At 37.8% G+C, this 24,420-nt stretch overlaps 1 protein-coding gene and 1 long non-coding RNA gene across 3 annotated transcripts; one reads left to right on the plus strand and one right to left on the minus strand.

Annotated features, from left to right (window-relative positions):
• Positions 1 to 2,504: 2,504 nt before the first annotated feature.
• On the minus strand, positions 2,505 to 11,650 carry LOC104107794 (uncharacterized). Of its 2 annotated transcripts, XR_011414538.1 has the most exons (4): positions 10,876 to 11,611; positions 10,000 to 10,137; positions 3,586 to 3,652; positions 2,505 to 2,685 (listed from the first exon to the last, which is right to left on the minus strand). It is a non-coding gene; the product is annotated as an uncharacterized lncRNA (long non-coding RNA). The 2 variants fall into 2 exon arrangements; XR_011414537.1 differs by lacking the exons at positions 2,505 to 2,685; positions 3,586 to 3,652 and having other exon boundaries at positions 9,863 to 10,137; positions 10,876 to 11,650.
• Positions 11,651 to 16,976: 5,326 nt separating this feature from the next.
• On the plus strand, positions 16,977 to 24,412 carry LOC138908668 (uncharacterized). The gene is made up of 5 exons (XM_070199350.1): positions 16,977 to 17,059; positions 18,648 to 19,805; positions 20,690 to 20,779; positions 23,650 to 24,130; positions 24,215 to 24,412. The coding sequence occupies exons 1-5, from the start codon at positions 16,977 to 16,979 to the stop codon at positions 24,410 to 24,412; spliced, it is 2,010 nt and encodes a 669-aa protein (XP_070055451.1).
• Positions 24,413 to 24,420: the final 8 nt, after the last annotated feature.

Here is a 24,420-nt window from a genome sequence, read left to right on the forward strand (position 1 = left end):
GGGTGTGATTTATTATTTTAGCATTGTTTGATATGATTTGAGGACTCGACTAAGTTCGGATGGTGCTTTAGGATTGGTTGGTATGTTTGGTTGAGGTCCCAGGGGCCTCGGGTGAGTTTCGGATGCCCAACGGATCGATTTTTGGACTTAGGAGGTTGCTAAAGTTTTCTGGTGTCTGAGTTCTGGTTTCCTTATACGCGATCGCGTGGGGTGATCCGCGATCGCGTAAGCTAGCTAGGCGTAAGGATGGAATTGTTCTTCGCGTTCGCGGACAGGGGCATGCGAACGCGTAGTGAAGTGAGGTGGTGCTTCGCGAACACAGAGACAAGGTCGCGCTCGCGTAGGGTTAAGTGGACCAGAGCTGGACCACACGCTTTGCTCATCGTGAACGCGTGTGGACGTTCGCGATCGCGTGAGTCTGAGAGTCAGAGCATCGCATTTGCGTGGTGTTTTACGCATTTGCGTAGAGTAATCCCTGGGGCAGCAAAATTGTTCTTCGCGATCGCGTGGCTATTTCTGCAATCGCGATTAAGGAAATGTCTGGGCAGTATTAAAGTTTCCAAAGACGGGGGTTTTGCCATTTTATCAAAAACTTGAGTTGGGAGCTCGGATTTGGACGAGAATTTTAGGGAGTTTCAGATATATCGATTGGGTAATGATTCTACACTCCATTTTTGGTTATATTCCACTAATCTATCATTAATTTCCTCTTTAATTTCAAATTTTGAGGTTGAAATTGAAAAAAATTGGAAGAACTTCTTCAACAAAGATTTCGAGTTTTGAAAGGGGATTGTGGTCGGATTTGAGTAATTTTTATATGGTTGGACTCGTGAGTGAATGGGCGTTCATATTTCGTAACTTTCGCCGGATTCCGAGACGTGAGCCCCACGGTCGATTTTTGAGTTAATTTCAGATTTTATTGAAAAATATAATATTTTCTTATGAAATTGATTCCTATAATTTTTGTTGACTTTATCGAATTATTTTGGCTAGATTCGAGCCATTCAGAGTTGGATAATCGAGGAAAAGGCCTACTAATGGATTAAATTGGAGCAAATCGATGTAACTGACTTGTCTAACCTTGTGTGGTGAAAATTTTCCCTAGGATTGGTATTGATATGATAATTATAATATGTTGAAAGTCGTGTACACGAGGTGACGAGGTGACGAGTCTTCCCAACATAATCGTGGAAGATTATGTCTTTAAATTGTGTAGAGCACTGTTGCATATTAATTAAATTATTTTAATCTGTTATATTCATCATCATTAATATATTTTTGTATTTTTAAATTTTTCTGACCTGTTCCTGCTAAGTGTTTTACCTGTTTAGTTGAAACTCTGTTTTCTTTTGTTCTGTGCATTACTTGAAGGATGGATTTCTTAATTTAAATATTATTTAAAAAAATGAAGTATTTTACACTTAAAATTTTGATATTTAGATAAGGTGTTAAATTTGTGAAATATTATTTTTGCTGAATATTTTATGAGATTTTCGTATTCATTGTGATGGAGTTGTGAGCTCTTTATTATGAAAAATATTATTGTTGATTTATTTTGGCATGAGCCGTGAGCTCTTTATTGTGGAAAAATATTGTTATTGATTTATTTTGGCAAGTTGAAATATTTGGGCACTTGAGGTGTAAATTGTGATATATTATGATATTGATACGCATGCGGTGGTATAAGGTCTGAGTGTTGAAACGCATGCGGTGAGATAAGGGTGGCTTGATACGCGTGGCTAGTAGGGAAACTATTAGAAGTCATGCGGTGTAATAAGGGTGGCTAAAACGCGGGATGTTATTTCGGAAAAAATATTTTCTTTAAAATTAAATGTGAAGGCTCCCGCGGTGATATAAGAAAATAAAATTATTTATTATTTGGGACTACGAGGCGGTACCTCGGGAGTGCCCTTGTTGATATTTATTTATGGCCGTAGTTGCCTTTGATTATCGTTGTGTTTTTCTTAAAGTTGAAAATTCTGTTTTGTTTCCGCGATGTATTATTTGCCCTTATTCTGTGTAGTTAAATGATGACATACTATTTACCTGATTCATTTTATTGTTAGTATATTGTCAAACATGTCACCATGTCTTTCATTATTCCAGTAGGGCCTGACCTGACCTCGTCACTACTCTACCGAGGTTAGGCTTGGCACTTACTGGGTACCGTTGTGGTGTACTCATACTACGCTTCTGCACATTTTTTGTGCAGATCCAAGTACTCCCTATCAAACCATGCATTAGTGAGCTACCTGTGTACGGAGACTTCGAAGTATATCTGCCAGCGTCCGCATTCTCTGGAGTCCCCTTCTATCCTTATTATGTTGTTGTCACGACCCAAAATCTAACCATGGTCGTGATGGCGCCTATCGAGTTACAAGGCAAGCCTATTTCCCAAAATTTTACTACTAAATCGATTATAAGAATTTAATAAAATATTTAATTTTTTTAATAAACTAAATCAACTCTAAATATAATTATAGAAAATACAGAAACGAGCACCAAACATCGGGGTGTCACTAAGTCATGAACGTTTAAAACTATAAACTAAGATATATAAATTGTCTAACTGTCCAAAAGAAGAAATGACAAAAGGAGTAACAAGATCCTGCGGACGCTAGCAGCTACCTTGCAATCTCCACAGATAGCCGGCCTGAACTCAACGATCGCCGCCTTCTAACTCACCTGGATATGCACATAAAGTGCAGGGTGTAGTATGAGTACAACCGACTCGGTAGTAACAGAAATAACTAAGGAACTAAGCAGTTGTGATGAGCTAAATAAAACAGTCCAATTATTTATTTTCACAATTTAAAAATAAACAGAAATAAACAGGTAAATTCCATAACTCAATAAATGCCACAAAAAATTTTAACAGATAAATGCAGCAACAACACAAATAAATACAACCTCATAGCAGTGTCACTCCATCACTCATCACTCGCACTCAACACTCAACACTCAACACTCTGCGCTCACTGGGGGTGTGTACAGACTCCGGAGGGGCTCCCAAAGCCCAAGGGCTAAACACGCACAACTCACGTGCCATCATATCAATACCTGGATCCGCATGGTCAACTCACGTGCTACGCGGACAACTCACGCGCTATGGTATCAATACCTAGACCCGTACGGTCAACTCACGTGCTACACGAATAACTCATGCGCTATGGTATTAATATCCTCACAACCAGGCCCTCGGCCTCACTCAATCATTTACCTCACTAGCCTCACCATCATCAACAAATAAGGGAACACAACCCACATCAAGTATCACAGCATATTAGCAAATAATAGAGACTGAGGTAAATATATACAATAATTTCTATGACTGAGTACAAATAATGTGAGCATGAATAAAGCCTAAGCATGATCTCTAACATGAAGGCACACAAGTTCAACAACAAGTAACTACGTAAACACAGATAATGGCCAGGAGGCCTCACGGGATGGACCAAGTCTCAATCCCTCGAGGTATACACCCATACGCCCGTCACCTAGCGTGGGTATCACCTCCAAACAGTCACACGATATCAAATTCTCCAGGTTTATACCCTCAAAGCCAGAGTTAAAACTGTTACTTACCTTAACAGCGTAAAATCCTACTCTGGGATGCCCTCGTCTCTGGACTCGGTCTTCAAAAGCTCCAAATCTAACCAAAAATCAAAATACTACTATCAACATAGTCTAAAGAATCGAATTCCACAATAAAAACTACATAAATATGCCAAAAATCCGAAACCGGCCAAAAACCCGGCCCCGGGGCCCATGTCTCAAAATTAGTAAAAAATAGAAGAATAATAAACCTCGTCCTCTCCCGAGTCTAACCATATAAAATTTATCAAAATCGGACTCCGTTTGGTCCCTCAAATCCTCACTTAAACTCTCCAATACTCAAACCCCAACTCCCTCAATTTCACTTTGAAATCATCAATCAAATCTCAAAAACGAAGATGAATTCATGGAATACAACCAAAACTGAATAGAGAACACTTACCTCAATCCTTATGGTGAAAATCGCCCAAATCCGAGCTCCCCAACTCAAAATATGACCGAATGAACAAACCCTCATTTTATATATTTTTCTGCCAGTTATTCTACCTCGTTTCTCATACCAAACGATCCCGTAACTCACTTTTTATACCTCCAATGGATTCCTTGTGAAGTAGGCTTTTGAATATATATCTACTAGATCCCATCGACTTCTCAATCGGCCGTTAATTCTTCTTTGCCGACCAACGAGAGAGGTAAGGATGTGGCCGAGGAAGGCGAGGAGTCGGGGTCGGACATTGACGCGGATGACCTGAAGATGATGTAGGAGAGTTTTACCCAACTGGAGGTATGGTTGGAGGGGTCTATGAGGATGATTGCGATCCTTATGGACCGCGACTTGCTGAAGAACACGGAGAATGTGGTACCTGCTCTCGTCCCTCTTTGCTCCGACATAGAGGGTAGCACCCTCCAAGAATTGGACGACATCACCTTGTCGAGGAGTATAGCCGGTCTTGCTCCTAGGGTGCGTGCTTACTGTTTTGTCCCTCTCTTTTTTCCTTTGTTAGCAGGGACGTTTTCATGTTTGCCTTACTTCTTTTTTTGTTTTGTGTTTGCAGACTGTGGTTTTGAAGATTGAAAGCGCCTGAAGGGAGGAGAAGCGTAGGGAAATATTTGTGAGGTTGAAAAATAAATATTTCGAGTTCCGTGGAAAGTACCGGGAGTTCCGCAGGCGTTTTGGTGAGGGCAGCAATTTGCAAGCCCTTCGTGATGAGTTGAAGGAGAAGGATGACGAGCTGGTGAGAGTCATTGAGAAATGTAGTGTCCTTGAGGGGACGCTGAGGAGTAGGGAAGAGGAGCTTGAGGTCAGCAGAGTCATGGAGGCTTAGTGCGACGACCTTCAGGCACAAGTGGTCAAGCTACACATACAATTAGAAGAATGTCGGCTTCAGATGGAGGTCCTTAATAGTGAAATCGCCGAGAAATAGGGCGAGATTGAGAAGGTAGTCTTCCCATTTGGAGGCTCGGAGGAAATCACTGATGCTAGAGTTGGAGAATAGGACTCTCCGGGCCGAGCGAGAGATTGATCAGTCCACGGCGAAGGAAAAAAGGATCGACTAGAGGAGAGGATCGGAGGGTTGGAGAAAGACAATTCCCTCATTTGTGATCGGGTGGCCACTTTAGAGGCTGATAAGGCCCAAGTGTTTGCACAACCGTCTTCTTCTCATACATCAGAATTTCCCAACATTCCTCGGGACCAGTATGAAGAATGGATTCACGTCGAGGCTCAGTTGGACGTGTTTCGAGCTTTGCATAAGGCGGGGTCTGTTTCTGCGGTAGCCCTTGATGATGTTCGTGTTAAGGCCCGTGAGGCTCGGATTGCTTGTGGATATGATCCCGACGTGCCTGGGGCCGACAATGACGAGGGGGATGGGGGCATGAATCAGCTTGAAGAGAATGCCTGGTATGATGCTACATACCCTGAGACCCTGAGGGCGAAGATGATAGTGGTGAGGAGGATCAAGACGGCCTAGGCATCGATGGTCAGGGTGGTGAAGGTGCAGGGGAACATAATGGTAGTGATCAATAGTTTTTCTTCTTCTTTTTTGTGAACTTGTGTATTTTTGCAGGCTTTTTCACGAGCCTTTGTAAGAAAAATGTTTAAGTATGAAATGCCAAGGTTGTTTTCTGCATCTGTTTCCTTTCCTATGGTTTATTTTATGTACTTGTATATTTTTTCCTTCTGTTGTTTTGTGCGTTGAGACATGGCTGAGGTCGTCGACTTGTTTGGTCGTGACCCTTCGTTAAATCGCGGCTGAGAACCAATAGGTGTTTGTTCGAACGATGTCGAACATAACCTGAGTTTAATTATGGCTGAGGGCCGGTAGTATCACGACCCCAAATTTTCCTCTGTAGGATGTCGTGATGGCACCTAGTCTCTCAGACTAGGTAAGCCTATCAATATGCGGAATAATTAAAATAAAAACTTTTAAAATCTCAACATCTTAGTACATAAAGAAATTCCCAAAATCCGGTGAAATACAAGTCACAAGCTCTAAAGAAGTAGTACGAATATCTTTATACATCAGAGTCTAATGTGAATAGAGAAAACAAATGTGACGACCCGGTCGTTTGTTCTGAGAGTTATAGCCCTATTTCCCCCATCTATGCTTATCTATGTGTTGTTCAGCTGTATTGAGTTGTATGGAGTTGGTAGGTTTGGGTTCGGAATAGTTTTGGAGTGAAATGAACACTTAGTCTCTTAGTTAGAAAGCTAAGTTAGAAAAGTCAACCGGAAGTTGACTTATAAGTAAACGAATTCGGATTTAGATTTTTATGATTCAATTAGCTTTGTTGGGTGATTGTAGACTTAGGAGTGTGTCCGGAATGTAATTTGGAGGTCCGTGGTAGAATTAGGCTTGAATTGGCGAAAGTTGAAAGTTAAGAAGTTCTTAGGCTTGAATCCGATGTTGATTTGGTGTTTTGGTATTATTTTGGGTGTTCCGAAGGTTCGACTAAGTTCGGGTAGTGATATATGACTTGTTGGATATTTTGGTTGAGGTCCCAAGTGCCTCGGGTGAGTTTCAGATAGGTTTGAGTTGTGTTGCGCTCGTTTTTCTTATGTTTCGACGTCGTTTCTTCAAGCATAAATAATATCATATTAAACAAATAAGCTCCGATTTCTTTTTTTGATTGAAGCATTAGATCCGTATCGTAATTATGGACCCATAGCAAAAAGAATCGTCGAATTTGGACATCGTATGGAGATTTTATGGTCATTTTACTAAATATTAGGTTGCCAGATTTTTCAGATTAATTACGAACTTGCCACTAACAGCGTATTTAAAAATCTGCACTATTTGCAAATATTGAAACCAACATATCTCCTTCATTATAAGGTCAAATTGAGTGATTCAAAAGCCTAAATTGACTAGAACTATATCTGTTCTGCGGATGATCTCTCGGGGTGGAGTAGGCTCTGGTCTGCTCGGTACCTGTGTTTGACTCTGTAACTGGGCTATTGCTACCTGTTGAACTTGCAACATTTCAAAAATCATACGCAAGCTGATTCCATTTTCCTCAATGTTATGGGTGTCTCGAGGTGCAGATCGAGTGCCGCCATGAATGCTATTTTCAGGTTCAGAATGTAGGTTCGCCTCAATAGCCACATGCGAGTTGATGTCTAACGGTACTTCGATTCGAGCTCCAAAGACGTTGATCAGGTTGTTGTTTTCATCTTGAAGACCAGCTTCGTTGTCTCTAGGTAAGGCCATTTGATTTAATCGTTGCTAATTCGAAATTCAATATACTTTCGGAAATAAGCGCAAAATGGCGTGTTTTTGCGGATTCGTATCAAATAACCACTGTTATCCTTAGCCCCATGGTGGGTGCCAAACTGTTTACCCGAAAATCGGATAAAGTTGAATTTGTACATGGTTCTAAAGATATGTGGTATAGCTTAATACAAATCGTAAGGATAAATAGAATCTTAAATACGGATACTAAATAAACAAGGTTGGAAAGAAGATAATTTTTAGGAATAAGCAAGATGAATCGACATATGAAGCTTAAAGGAATAACTCTTCAGTATTATGATGCTTTTGTTCCCATGTAAGCCAAGAAAAACTTGCCCCTTATAGAAATAATAACCATCCCCTTTATAGTAGAGGGATCTTACTTTAGATATAATTAAAAATACATAGTGGGAGACCCATGATAAATCAGCTTTTCCATAATTCCTGCCAAGATTCTCTCCTCTAGTGAAACTAAGTGCTTACGAGTGCAATTCCAAACCTCAGGGAAACCATGGACGTTGGCTACCACGTCTTCGTTTCTAACGAAAAAGTAGTTTAACCAAACTTGGCGATTAGCATTATCGTCCATCTTCACCACCAGGCACTTGCCTCCTCGGTGGCGATGGTTTAACATTGTCCCCCTGTAAAAGCTAGGGGCGAACAGGTGTATCAAATGCCAAAGTGAGAGCTCGACCCCAGCCAGCTCGACAAATTTAGTGAGCATCCTTGTAAGCTTGTAGAGGTATGAGGCGAGCTGGGCTGGGCAGACGCCGTAATAACGGCAAAATTCCTCCGCCAGCGGAAGGAGAGGTAGAGTGTCGCCGACTTGGAAGGGGTCGGCATAGAAGGCACAGTATCTAGGATGATGAACCTGCATCGTATCCCACCCAGCCAGGATTAATTCGAGGTGATCGGGGATGCCGTACTTACCCCTAAGTTCTCCCAATTCATTATCTGTCATCATTGACCGAAAGGCCCCAGGGTCGACATCAGTGGACTTCGAGAAATCAGACCTGATGTCAGGATTGCGAGGAATTATCTCCTCCACCAAAGGAAAGCCTCCATCCTCGACGGCGGCAGGAGCATTCCCCTCATGAGGAGGGAGCACCATCGCTAAAGGGACTGGCTCACTTCCCTCAGTAGACTCGGAAGGTACGTTAGTCATGTTTTATCGGAAGAAAAAGAGTATCAAGTAGTAAAGAATCGAAAACAACGAAAGCATCTGGAACAGAAAGTGTTAAGTCACAAAGAAGAAAGAAAGAGATATGGAGTTTCGGAGTAGAAGGTGTAAAACTTCAAAATTACACCCTAGCACATCTATTTATAAGAACCTGGGCACCAAAACCGAAAACGGTTCATCATTACTGGCACCGTAACCGAAGTGGCAGGTTCAATCAAAGGACGCACGAGAAACGAAGCAACGCATTGGGAAAATACGTCACAATGACACATGACGTCATCTTAATTTGTGGACAGTCCAACTCCAACAAACCGATCGAGAAAATCGAGAAGTTTTGAAATAGGTGGTCTGCATAGGGCCACGTTGCTGACTCACCATGACCACCACGACCTGAACTGCTCGCTCAATTATTTCTACCATAACGAGCAAATCCGCTCATCGACCCCGCCTGAAGCCGGTCTCAATAAGCGGAGGGATTAACTGTATGGCAAAATCTATCTCTAGAGTACCTAAGCCAAGATAATATTATGGGAAGGATTCTCGAGTCGAGGTTAGTCAAAGTGACCCAAGAAGCAGCAAAGTCCTTGGCCGAATTGTCGACATGAGCCATAGTCGAGATGTCTACAAGGGTCGAGGTCGAGATTGAATATTGATGATTAGAGTTGTAACGGCTAGTTTGTCAAGATATGATATTAAAGGGGAATATTCTATACACATGTACTATTAGGGCTTCTTAGGAACATGTCCCATATATATAGAAAAAAGAGATAATGATAGGAGCATGTGATATTCATTTGTAAGAACACACTTTGACAAAAAGATTCTCTCTCTCTTACTAAGATACGAACACCACCTTTTCACTGAGATTCTTGTCTATATTATTCCATACTTTTTCATCTGATCCGAGAATAACTCGAACATTCAAGATTTTATCTGTCACTCATCATTGTTAGGAGGAACAACCATCTAGTTCATCATTTATTGGATGAATCATTCATCTCATTTACTTAAATATCATATATTGTTATTTATTGCTATTAAATGCTACATTATTGCTCATGCTTTTTGGAATAGCTATTGCCTATTGTTATCACTATTCGACAAAATCCATCTAATATTTATTGCACCCTCGGAAGTTACATCTAGAAATATTATTATTAACTAAGTTTAACCCATAATTATATAAATTTAATTATTTGAAGCTGTTTAACTTCATATATGCACCCTTTGAATCCACATGACCTGTTTCTGAAGATAATTACGGTATGTCGCATCCAACTGAGACACATGGGAGAATGAAGATTTTTTTGTTAATAATGTAACCCTAAGCCACTATTAAAATATAACCAAAAATAAACAGCAATATAAAAATAAGTTGTTACAAAAGTTCAAGACGACATAAAATTCACTTTCTCAATTTTCAAAAACTTGTTCTTGAAAACATGCAGGGAGAGTCAACATATATCACTCGAAGAGTCAGGGCGAGGGAGACTTAAAATCACACAAAGCAAGGATGTATAGGGGCATACATACATTGCACTCTTTCTCATTATACTCTTGGATAGCACAGTTAGCCAGTTCAATCAGTACCCCATAGTCGTTGTGGAACTTGAAATCCAGATATGGTGTTATTGGAACAGTCGGACCGGGACAGTCAACAAATTCAAAACCCTGTCAAACAAGCCAACAACGATGAAACCTATCCGCCAAACTGGAAGAAAGAAGAGGGATTATAATGGAATTGGACAAATCTATCCAATTAAAATAAATAAATTCAAATACAGGAAAGTAAAATAATGTCATAGGAATACAAACATAATAAGAATACAAACATTCGTCTAAATCATATTTCATGGAGAATGAAACCTATTATCGGGGGGGGGGGGGGGGGAAGGAATAGAAATAACAGGCTTTTACGGCTTGTTTGGATGGTTGTTACCTATCGTATCGTATCATATCGTTTGGATAGTTGTTACATATTGTTTCGTAATGTACCGTATTAAATTGTTTTGAGAATAAAATATTTAGATAGATTGTATCGTTTGTCATCATTTTGTAATGTCACACACCCACAATATGAAGAATAAATTTGTAATATTACAAAAAAAATAAGGTAAAAGGTAGAATTATTATATAAAAAAATAGAGTAAAAAATAAAATAGGATTATTTAATAAAAAAGAATGCCAGGATAAGGAAAAAAAGTAAGGTAACGACACGACCACACTAATAAGTAGCAATCAAAACAATTATTATATTAGCATTACATGAATCATAGGCTTTTCAATTAGCGGTAAGCAAAAAAATACATGTATAAATCCATGACATATAAATAAAGCACATGAATCAAAGGGTTGACCAAAAATTGAATGACAGAACTTTAATAGGAAAACGAGAGAAAGGGAGCAAACATTGGATTCTTCAGTTTGATGGTGGTAGTTGAACCAAATTTGTTCAAGAGCAAGGCGATGATCTTCAGGCAAATCATCATCATCAGAGAGGTAATAAGAATAATCGGAGGTTGGGTTTAGATTGCAAATGCAAACGCAGCATCCTCCTCCTGGGTGACAAAGCTGCGGAAGATCCATCTGAATGCATGGAGAAATGAAATCCTAATGGTGGCTGAGAGATGAGCCTTTGCACACACTCTCTTTATACCAACTTTACCTTTAAAATTGGGGAAATTAAAAAGACGGAGTTATGGCTTGTGTTTTGAAACGGCGCAAAGACGGAGTTGTGGCTTGCATTTTGAAACGACGCTTTTATTCCTCTTTCATTGTTCTTAACGGAAGTACATGTAATTGAGTATTCAGAAAAGGTGCCTTTTTGAATTAAGTGTTGTATTAAAATGAGAGGATAAATCTTTAAAAAAAGAGATAATAGATAAATCTTTTTCCTGGCAAGGTGCCAAGTCACCTTTTTTAGGCCCTCAATTATAGATATATAGATCGTGGGAACAAATCCAGCATCGTCTTGCTTCCTAATTCTTCATGTGGCAAGTGGCCAATTCATAAAAAGATTTTCTTTGGAAATGAATATAATTTGCACAACTTTACCATGTTTGTTTGGCTTATAGTATAAGAAAATTGTAATCTCCGTATAAAAATTCTCATTACTTGTATAGCGTTTGATTTTTGCGAGATAAGATTTTCCATACCTACAATTTTCATGAAGTTAATATATCGTATTATTTTCGACATTAGACACCGCATAGGATATTTACACAGTTTATCACAGATTTAAACGTTATATTACTTGAAAAATAAATATCGGTATAGTAACTTACACACACACATTCATATATATATTTATATATATATATATATGTCACGCCCGACCTCGAGGAGCGCGACCGACGCTCAACCGAGATAACCCGGTCGAGCAAACTTGTACAATACCTTCTACCCGAACTCACTCATGAATAAAGAGGAGATATATTTCATTAATTAGACAACGAGGAGGATCATGTGAACAACACCAATTCGTTATCATTAGTTACATCGTTTATAAGTTTCAAAATACATACACTTTCATAGTTTGAAGTGGAACAAGCGGTACAAATACAACATTACTAGTTTGACCTTCGCAGCACCAATATACAACCCACATTATGTCTACAGAGCCTCTAATAGATACAAAAGAGTACTATGATAGTGCCGGCAACAAAACCCCGGCTATATCTCAAAACATAATACACATAGGACAAAAGATACACGACCCCAAAATGAAGTGGGGCTCACCAAGTCAGTTGGAAAGAGGGTGTACCGCTATCACTGATCAACGCCGCATGCTGTGGAACCACCTGCATCCATTAAAGATGCAGCGCCCCCGACAAAAAAGGGCGTTAGTACATATGGAATAGTACTAGTATGTATGACTAAACACCCTCTCATTAGAACAGGTAACAATACAAGGAAGAACAGTCATAAAATCAATGGAAGCCTCAAGCAATACTAAAACATCAAGTTAGGAGCAAGAGTAGTTTTCAAGTAAATTTTCATTATTTTAGGTTGGGAGATCTTAGCACCGATATACCATCGTGATATTAGCACGGAGTCCGATCACGGCCCGATCAGCTAGGCCGTCTCACCCAAAGACATCAACCACAATCACAATCACTATCATGATTTCAATCATTATCTAAATCACAATTTCAAGCACAATCACCACCATGTGTGCGGTATGGCATCCAATCACGACCCGACCGGCTAGACCGTCTCACCACAATGTGTGTGGATCGACATCACCCTTTTCTAGCAATTATCTCATCCCAATAAAGGGGAATATTCTCATCACATCAATCTCATCCCAAATAGGGAAATAATCACAATTCACTCCTACATTGGTACGTTTAGTTTCGGGGTTAGGCTATTTCAACCTACCCTTCCTTGGTGACTAACGATACTCCCAAAGTGTTTATTATTTAAAGGATTTATAATGCATTTCAACATCTTTTACACGTTTCTCAGTTTCATTGGCACTAGTGGCTCAAATGTAATATCATTCTTGACACGTTGGTCGTATTTCATATTTCATGCTCACCTCTTCACTTTCAAACATCATCACGGATCATAAACAACAAAGCATTTCTATTCAAGACTTTGAGTACGCGTGTGAGCAAATAAAAGTCTTAAGCACATTGAGATTTCTACACAATTTGGCATAATAGCTTTCATTTGAAACACGACTTGAAGTCATAACATTTAGATACGCAACCCATACTTTGAACACATTCTCAAATAGTAACATAATATGACAAGAGCATTTGGAATATATATTGAACATATATCTTTTGAAACAAAGCTTTCTCAGAATAGTCAAGGTATAATGAATAACTCGAGACATACAAGGACATCAATTCTAAGAGAGAAGTTTAGCCAACATACCTCGCTTTGAGCTTCCTTAAATTACTACAATCTTTCGGAAATCTTAGCAACTTCGATCTATTTAGAAACATAACAAAATTGAATACAAATTAGGAAGGAGTTCATGGTTCCAGCTCATTTGAGCATTTTATCAAGCACTAGGTGGACATTATGATTTCAAGGTCCTCCTATGATGGATTCCTTCATCTCACTGCCCAAAGTCTACCCAAATGAGCTCAACAATCTTCACACAAATCTTAATATTATATTGCATGCATAATGAACAACTCCCACACCCAAGAATTGCTTTTCTCATTACCTATTTTCAATTAAATCCCAAAATTAAAGGCTAGGGAGTAGAATCTTACCTCTAGGACGAAGACCTAGTGAGTTTTCCTTGTGAATTCTCCAACTTTTGAGCAAGAATTGATGAACAATAAGCTTAGGAGCTTCCCCTCTCACTCTATGGCACTTCCTCTCTCTAGAAATATCAGACTTTCTCTTTACAAATGGTCCCTAACGACTATATTTCGAAATAGGGCCGGGTTATGAAATTAGAAAAAATGAAACCCCGATGCAGATCTGTGGTCGCATAATGGGTCGTATAATACTTCTGCGGTCCGTAAAATGGACCGCATAATGACCCTCCGGATCTGGGCATTTCTGTGCAGGTATGCGACAGGTCTGCGGTGCGCAGACCAATTCGGTGGTCACATAAAGGACCGTAGAACCTCCTTCCGAAATTTCTAATGCTGGCTTCTGTGACGGATGTGCGGCTCATGAAATAGTTATGCGGTCGCATAATGGGCCGCATAATGGTTCTCAAAATTTGCTCAAGCTCTGCTTCACTCTGCGGCCCAAAAAGTAGTTCTGCGGTCGCATAGTGGACCGCAGAAATGTCATGGCCTGCAAAATGATTCCTTCAACTCCCTCGGCGCCACGAAACCTCGGATTTTAGGTAAAATTTTACGGGCATATATATATATATATATATATATATATATATATATATATATATATATAGTGACAAAATGTTGGTTTTACACTTTGAGGTAAGATAAGCCTACTCAGCATGCAAAAAACTAAAACGCACGATAAGGGTCGTAGAATGTTTAATTAGCAGGCCAGTGAGCTTGTCACTCTCATCGTGCACGCATAAGTTACAAACATGGTTACTTGCTCGATATTCTGCTCCGAATTAACTCCACAAAGGTCACAAATCTCATAGAGAGAATTACCATTATCGACGTGGCTGGGACCTGCTCTGAAAGGCACCTACATATCGGAAAAATTGTGGGAGGAGATGTGACGGCGCAGCTCTTCGCGGATGTTCTCATCCAACTTGTAGGGTGTTCAAACCGAATCGAAAAATCGCACCAAATCGATTAAAAAATTTGATTAGTTGGTTTGATTTGGTATTGAGTAAAAAAAATACGAACCAAACCGACATATAAATATCTAATTTTTATATATACTTGTAAGACTTCATATAGAATTTTCTTTAAAAAATATTTGAGATCCTCTCGTGAGATGTAATATTTAATAGAACTATGAAGTGCATCCATTTTTATTTACTTTAAATAGTAGATTATATCATCACTTTCTTATCAAGTGTTATTGAAATGCATTAATCTCTTTGCTCTTTCATATTCGTATGTCAAGATCTGTTAAATTTTTATATATTTTTTGAATTTGAAATGGTATTTCGATAATTTTAAAATTAAATTGAACATATCATTATTTAGGTTTCATACTGATTTTTATGTCTAATTATTAAATTTGGTTAATCTTAAAAGTGCACTTGAATGAAAAATTATTATTAGATGACTAAGAAAATAACTATCATGTATTACTAAAACAATTCTCCCATAAGAATATTTTAATAGATCATATGTTTGTCAGTTTTTTAAATTTTTACTTAACATATATTCACTTATCAAAACTTTATCTATAACATTAACAAAATAAGATTGAAATAATATCCATATAACAAAAAAAATACGAAAAAATCGACAAAACCAAATCAAACCAAACCGATATAGGTGTTTTGGATTGATTTTGATAAAAATCGAAACCGAACCAACCCAGTTCATGTACACCCTACCAACTTATATGCAAATCCTTTGATATCGTAGTTTTACGAGCAATTTTTTACGCACAAAACCTTATACAAGCTTATACCTTTTACACACCTTTAAAATGTTTCAACCAAATAAATTTTAAGTTTTGACTTCTCCATAGACCATACTTGACACTGATGAAGTATTAGGAAAATAATATTTTGGAAATTAATACTACTAATTTATTATGTTTTGTGGATCGAGAGGCTAGGTGATTATTTTATTATATTTATTTTTGTTATAATCTCTGCATAGAAGTAGATAATTGTAGTTTGCTTTCCGTAAAAGAGGATCACAGAAGAAGCACATGCTAAACCTCGATAGCTACATTAGATTTCCAGAGAGGAATCAACTCAGCGGTTGGTTCCGTCCAAAACATGAAAGCATATCAAGGGGTAGAATCATCTTTTATTTTTTTCTCCAATAATATTCTTTCAACTTATTCTGTTACTTGGTCGAGCGATTGTAATGTAATAAGTGCAATCTATTTAATACTTTATACGTGAGACTCATATTAATGTTTGAATTTTATTGAAAATTATAGATCAGTGACACTTTCTTTTGTTTCTGAAAAACATATACACAACCTTCCCATAAACATTTTTCTAAGACAAATAGTTATCCAGATGCAAGTTTTTCCCCAAAAACATTTCCCAAAAATCATTCCTGAAAATTCTCCTCCAAAACCACTAACTTTCACATGTCTTCTTTTTTCTTTCACATGTTCAAACACTATTAGAAAGACACTAGTCTCATTGTTCTATTTGTTTGATACTATTTTCTTATTAGTTCGTTAAATAATAATAATAATAATAGATTTTTATATTTCCTTACTAAAAATCTTTATAATTATAAAAATGTTATGACATATGTAAGATTATAAATTTCAACATTCTTACGGTTATGCATATACTATATCATGTTTAAAATCATAAATTTTAAAATATTCTTTGTTTACATTGTCAAACAAATTAAAACAGAGGAAGTACTATACGATTCAAGTGTGATTGGGCTGCAAAACAGTCCGAAAATGACCTCAAACCACTCCCTAAAACCAGCTCTTTTCCCACCTTAAAACAACCTCAAACCACCAGAAAAACAACTTCAAAAGTAGCTGAAACGCAACACCAAACCACCCCAAAAACAGTCGCCATCACACCATATTTGTCGACGAGCAGAACTTTGTTTCAGCTGTGTAAGACCACCCACGTTCAGTCCGTCGAGGTCGCCGTTCGAGTGTTCCTGTCGCGGGTATTTTGATGACGTTGGGAGTTTCATGTTTTGATCTATTGAAGAAGATTATTTGCTGAGTATAAAGGTTCATTCTTACCTTTCTTAGTCGTTTTCTTTTTAAATTTTTGTTTGTTCATGTATCGTTTTCCATGTGTTTTGCTTGGTTTTCTGTTAATTAATGTATCTTTGATGAGAAATTTTTGAATGCTTCATTGAACATTAAATTCTGTTTAGAACTTGGATAGCAGTGAGTTTGAGGTAGTTAATTGGGGTCACGAGACTTTAATTGGGTCAATGATTAGTTTTACAAGTTTAGAGGGCCGTCTGTTTAAGCCTCTAAGAAACAATTTGAGTGAAATCTTGGGAGATGTGAACAGGTAGTCAGTAATAACACATGTATTTACTTTTAAGCCATTGTTTTAAATATATTTAGTTTTTAGCCACTGCTTTAATAAAATTTTACCCGTCCGGACGAAAATACCCTTCTGTTATATAGGATTTCGCTGATGCATACGCTCCTTATTTACGATCAGCAGCAGCTCAAACTTACGTGCAGAGAATTGTTGTGATCGTCCAAAATTGCAGAAGATTCTCTTCCGATTTCAAACTTTCACTCTAAGTTCAGAATTCAACTTTCTCGTCCAAAATTCACTATAAAATTACAGTAAGTTCTAAAGTTTCAGATATCTCTATATGTTTTTGTGTGTTTGTGTGGATTTTTATTTCGTTACTGAAGAATAAGATGTTAGGAATTTGATTTTTTTTTTCTTTTCTGTATTGATAACATTAAGGACATCGCGTCCTTAACTCTGTGATTGTTCTGTAAATATTGAGGACATAATGTTAAAGATTTGGTGTCCTTAACATGACTATTGTTCTAAAAAATATTAAGGACAAAGTGTCCTGTGTTTTGCAACTTGTATTAATAAAGTTAAGGACACGATGTCCTTAACTTCATGACTGTTGTTCTAAATATTAAGGACATAGTGTCCTGTATTTGCAACTTGTATTGATAAAGTTTAGGACATGATGTCCTTAACTTCATGATTGTTGTTCTAAATATTAAGGACATAGTGTCTTGTATTTGCAAATTGTATTGATAAAGTTAAGGACACGATGTCCTTAACTTCATGACTGTTGTTCTAAATATTAAGGACATAGTGTCCTGTATTTGCAAATTATATTGATAAAGTTAAGGACACGATGTCCTTAACTTCATGACTGTTGTTCTAAATATTAAAGACATAGTGTCCTATATTTGCAAATTGTATTGATAAAGTTAAGGACACCATATTCTTTACTTTTTCACTGCACACATCCAAGTTAAGGACACTATGTCCTTAATATTTTCACTGCACACATCAAAGTTAAGGACACCATGTCCTTAACATTTTCACTGCACACATCAAGATTAAGGACACCTTATCCTTAACTTTTAAAATGCACACATCAAAGTTAAGGACACCATGTACTTAACTTTTATAATGCACACATCCAAGTTAAGGACACCATGTCCTTAACTTTTTCACTGCACACATGCAAGTTAAAGATACCATATCTTTAATATTTTGACTGCACACATCAAAGTTAAGGACATAGTGTCCAGTTTTTGCAACTTGTACTGATAAAGTTTAGGACATGATGTCCTTAACTTCATGACTACCGTGTAAAAATTAAGGACATAGTGTCCTGTTTTTACAACTTGTACTGATAAAATTTAGGACATGATGTCCTTAACTTCATGACTATTGTGTAAATATTAAGGACATAGTGTCCTGTATTTGCAACTTATATTGATAAAGTTTAGGACATGATGTTCTTAATTTTATGACTGTTGTTCTAAATATTAAGGACATAGTGTCCTATGTTTTGCAACTTGTATTGATAAAGTTTAGGACATCGTGTCCTTAACTTCACGATTGTTGTATAAATATGTCCTGAATTTCCCATTTTCTTGACTTGCAGGATGAATACAATATGTATAGCTTTTAATGGTAGACGGACTGCAGACTATAAATATCTTGATAATCAAACAAAGCTTGTTCTAGTACCTGAGGCAATTCGATTTGAAGATTTCATTAACCAGGTCTTTGAAGTTATTGAATTGGATAGAGACAAGTTTGAAGCAATGATATGGTTTGATGTCAATCTGGGAACAAGTAAGGGAATGCTTTTATCCAAAGATTTAGATCTTCACACATGTATAGAGTTACTAAAAAGTCATTCACTCTTCAAGGGCTGTCGTTTCATTGTTGATGTTTCGGAAAGAGTTTTTGGTTCTACAAGCACCTTTGAACATGTCAATACAGAAACTCAACAAGACAATCAAGATAAATGCCAACAAATAATGGAAATAGATGTGGTTGGAGCTCAACCAATAACTGAAGAGGTGCTTCAAATATTTGATTCTATTCAAGTGGAAGGACAAAGTATTATAGAGATTGACAATGAACAAGCTTTGGGTATTCAAGTCTTAGAGAGTGCACCAGTAATAGAAGAAGTTGCTGAAAAAACCTTTACTCAACTAACTAGACGAAGCTCAAATTCGAAACAAAAAGAATCTCCAACTACGATATTAAGAGAAAATGCTTCGTTGGATGAAATAAAAGTGGGATCAATATTTGACAAAAAGAAGAGTATAATTAACTATTTTTCGAATATAGCAATTAAAGGACATTTTAAATTCAAGGTTGTTAGATCAAGCTCAACAAGATATTCGTTGAAATGCAATGATGATAGGTGTAGGTGGTGTGTGCGTGCTTTCAGAATTAAAGATTCAACACTCTTCAAGATAGTAAAGATTGAGAAAAATCATGACTGCTCAGTTAACACTATGAAAGCTGATCAAAGGCATGCCACTTCAAAGTTGATTAGTGGTTACATTATCGACAATCTTCGAGACCAAAGGTTTGAAGTTACACCAGCCTTTGTCATGGCAGAAATGCAAAAATTGCATGGACTAGACATTGGTTATCACAAGGCGTGGCGTTCTATTCAACGTGCTTCAGCTTTAATAAGAGGAACTCTTGAAGAGAATTATGAATTATTATCTTCATACTTGTATATGATGAAAAGTAAAAACCCGGGAACATACACTAACATAAAAATAGACGACAATAACAGGTAAAGAATCAAAAAGAGTTTATTAGTCTGTTTTATAAACTTTAGGACATGGTGTCCTTAACTTGGATGTGTGCAGTGAAAATGTTAAGGACATGGTGTCCTTAACTTCGATGTGTGTAGTTAAAAAGCTAAGGACATGGTGTCCTTAACTTTGATATATGTATTGTAAAAGTTAAGGACACGGTGTCCTTAACTTGGATGTATGTAGTGAAAATGTTAAGGACATGGTGTCCTTAACTTGGATATGTGCAGTGAAAAAGTTAAGGACATGGTGTCCTTAACTTTGATGTGTGCATTGTAAAAGTTAAGGACATTGTGTCCTTAACTTTGATGTGCGCAGTGAAAAAGTTAAGGACATGGTGTCCTCAACTTGGATGTGTGCATTGTAAAAGTTAAGGACATGGTGTCTTTAACTTTGATGTGTGTATTGTAAAAGTTAAGGACAAGCTGTCCTTAACTTGGATGTGTGCAGTGAAAAAGTTAAGGACATGGTGTCCTTAACTTGGATGTGTGCATTGTAAAAGTTAAGGACATGGTATCCTTAACTTTGATGTGTCCATTGTAAAAGTTAAGGACAAGTTATCCTTAACTTTGATGTGTGCAGTGAAAATGTTAAGGACATGGTGTCCTTAACTTGAATGTGTGCAGTGAAAAACTTAAGGACATGGTGTCCTTAAATTTGATGTGTGCATTGTAAAAGTTAAGAACATGGTGTCCTTAACTTTAATGTGTGTAGTGAAAAAGTTAAAGACATGGTGTCCTTAACTTTGATGTGTGTAGTGAAAATGTTAAGGACATGGTGTCCTTAACTTTGATGTGTGCAGTGTAAATGTTAAGAATTTGGTGTCCTGTATTTTTAACCTTCTATTAAACTGTATTTTCAGGTTTCTTTTTATGTTTTATGCATATGGATTATCAATAGCTGGTTGGAATCATTGTAGACCAGTGATTGCTGTTGATGCAACCTTTTTGAAGTCAAAATATCGTGGTGTTTTAATGATTTCAGTTTCAAAGGATGCAAATGTCACGACCCAAAATCTAACCATGGTCGTGATGGCGCCTATCGTATTACAAGGCAAGCCTATTCCCCAAAATATTACTACTAAACCGATTATAAGAAATTAATAAAGCATTTCAACATTTGAATTTCTCATAAACTAAATCAACTTTAAATATAATTTTAAAAATACGGAAATGAGCCCCAAACATCGGGGTGTCACTAAGTCATGAGCATCTAAATCTATGAACTAAGAAATGAAATTGTCTAACTGTCAATACAATCCAAAAGAAGAAATGATAAAAGGAGTGACAAGGTCCTGCGGATGCTAGCAGTTACCTTGCAATCTCCACAGATAGTCGGCCTGAACTCAACGATCGTCGCGTTGTAACTCACCTGAATCTGCACATAAAGTGCAGGGTGCAGCATGAGTACAACCACCTCAGCAAGTAACAGAAATAACTAAGGAACTGAGCAATAGTGACGAGCTAAGTAAAACAGTCCAATTATTTATTTTTCACAATTTAAAATATAAACAGAAATAAACAGGTAAATTACATAACTCAGCAATTGCCACAAATAAGTTTAATGGATAAATGCAGCAACCACACAAATAAATACAACTTCACAACAGTGCCACTCCATCACTCATCACTCGCACTCAGCACTCAATACTCAAAACACTCAACACTCTGCGCTCACTTGGGGTGTGTATAGACTCCGGAGGGGCTCCCAAAGTCCAAGCGCTAAGCACGTACAACTCACGTGCCATCATATCAATACCTGGATCCGCATGGTCAACTCACGTATTACGCGGATAACTCACTCGCTATAGTATCAATACCTGGACCCGCACGGTCAACTCACGCGCTATGGTATTAATATCCTCACAACCAGGACCTCGGCCTCACTCAATCATGTACCTCACTAGCCTCACCATCATCAACAAATAAGGGAACACAGCCCACATCAAGTATCACCGTATATTAGCAAATAATAGAGACTGAGGTAAACAGGTACAATAATTTCTATGACTGAGTGCAAATAATGTGAGTATGAATAAAGGCTAAGCATGATCTCTAACATGAAGGCAAACAAGTTCAACAATAAATAAACACATAACCACAGATAATAGCCATTAAGCCTCACAGCCTCACGGGACGGACCAAGTCTCAATCCCTTGCGGTGCACACTCACACGCTCGTCACCTAGCGTGAGTATCACTTCCAAACCATCACACGATATCAAATTCTTCGGATTTATACCCTCAAAGTCAGAGTTAAAACCGTTACTTACCTTAACAACGTAAATATCCAAATGCTCTGAATCTATACACAATCAGTACAATACCATCAATATACATTAATGGAATGAATTCCACAAAAAAAACTATCAAATTATGCCAAAAATTTGAAACCGACCAAAACCCGACCCCCGGGCCCACATCTCGAAATCAGTCAAAACTGGCAGAATAATAAACCTTGACCTCTCCCGTGTCTAACCATACCAAATTCATCAAAATCCGACATCGTTTGGTCCTTCAAATCCTTAAATTACTCTCCAAAAATTTCAAGTCCTAACCCCTCATTTTCACTAATTACAATGACTAAACAACGGAAAATCACTATATATACAAGTATTAGGGCTCAAGCAACTTACGTCGTTGATAGCCCTTGAATCACCCTTCAAAAATCACTCCAAAAGCTCCACAAACCAACTTGAAAATGGTGGAAATGAACCAAATTCGCGAAGGGTTCTATTTATGGTTTTTGCCCAGGTTTTTCGCACCTGCGGGCCCTTCATCGCACCTGCGCTTCCGCATCTGCGGACACAGGTGCGCACCTATGCATTCCACTTAACCAACCAGGCTTCGCACCTACGGCAACCTCCTTGCACCTGCGAGCCCGCAGGTGTGACCCACTCTTCGCATCTGTGACCAAGACCCAGGCCTCCATCTCCGCATCTGCAAGCCTCCCACGCACCTGCGATCATCGCACCTGCGGTTCCCAATCCGCAGGTGCGGACACACCAGAACAGCAGCTCCAGCTGCATTTTCCAACTTCCAAACTCCCCGATACCCATCCGAAATCATCCCGAGACCCCCGGGACCTCAACCAAAAATACCAACAAGTCATATATCAACATACCAACTTAGTCGAACCTTCGAATCACTCAAAACAACGTCAAATCATCAAATTACCCTCGGATTCAAGCCTAAGAACTTCTAAATTTCCAAATTCAACAACCGATATCGAAACCAACCAAACCACGTCCGAATGACCTCAAATTTTGAACACACATCACAAATGATATTACGAACATACTCCAACTTCCGGAATTCCATCCCGACCCCGATATCAAATTTTCCACTGCCGACCAAAATCGCCAAATTTTCAATTTCACCAATTCAAGCCTAATTCTACCACGGACCTCCAAATCATATTCCGGGTGCGCTCCTAAGTCCAAAATCACCTAACGGAGTTAACGGAACCATCAAAATTCAAACCCGAGGTCATTTACATATAGATCCATATCCGATCCACTTTTCTAACGTAAATTTTTAAATTATGAGACTAAGTGTCTCATTTCACTCCGAGTTCCTTTCGGACCCGAACCAACTAACCCGATAAGTCATAAATCAATTGCAAGACATACATTATGCAGTAAATAGGGGAACCGTGTTATAATATTCAAAATAATTGGTCGGGTCGTTACAGCAAATAATCAAATATTTCCACTAGCCTTTGGAATTGCACAATCTAAAAATAATAATTCCTATGAGTGGTACTTTAGTGAGTTTCGCAATGCAATTGGGAGCCGTGATAATTTAATTTTTTTATTGGACAGGCATCAATCTATTGCACATGGCATTGCAAAGGTATATCCTGAAAGCCACCATGGGATTTGTATCTATCATTTGGAGCAGAACCTAAAGCGAAGAAAAGTGAAAAGTGAGGTCATAAAACTTTTCCAAAGTGCTGCAAGAGTATACAGGCGCAAAGAATTTGATCTATACATGTCAGATATAGCAAAAGTTGATAAGAAGAATTTTGACTACTTGATGGAAGAACCACCGGAAAGGTGGGCACGTTCTTGTAGTCCACGACGAAGATATGACATGCTCACAACAAACATAGTTGAGTCAATGAATTTTGTTCTATTAGAAGCAAGGGAGCTGCCTATATTAAGAATGATGGATTTCATCCAAGTGAAGCTGCAACGTTGGTTTTATGAAAGAAGAAATGAAGCAGAAGGAACTTTTTATGACGTTTTTTGTTGGGTAGAAAGGGAATTGAAAAAAAAGATAGATTTAGCTTTTACTTTAAATGTAAGTATTATGTTCTTACTTTAGCTTATTATTTTAATGATAATTTAACATAATGTACTAACTTATAGTTTTTCAACTTTGAAGGTCTTCCGTGTTGATTCATGGCGTTCTAGAGTTAAGGAAGAAGGAATTACTTTCTTGGTGGACTTAAACAAAAGAACATGTGATTGTTTTCAGTTTCAATTTAATGAATTACCATGTATATATGCAATTGCAGCTATTGAGAAGAGAAACATCAAGAAGTCCAATTTCTGCTCGGACTGGTACTTAAAGGAATCTTGACTGAAAAC

The sequence above is a fragment of the Nicotiana tomentosiformis genome, chromosome 3 (assembly GCF_000390325.3).
Source record: "Nicotiana tomentosiformis chromosome 3, ASM39032v3, whole genome shotgun sequence".
NCBI lineage: Eukaryota > Viridiplantae > Streptophyta > Magnoliopsida > Solanales > Solanaceae > Nicotiana > Nicotiana tomentosiformis.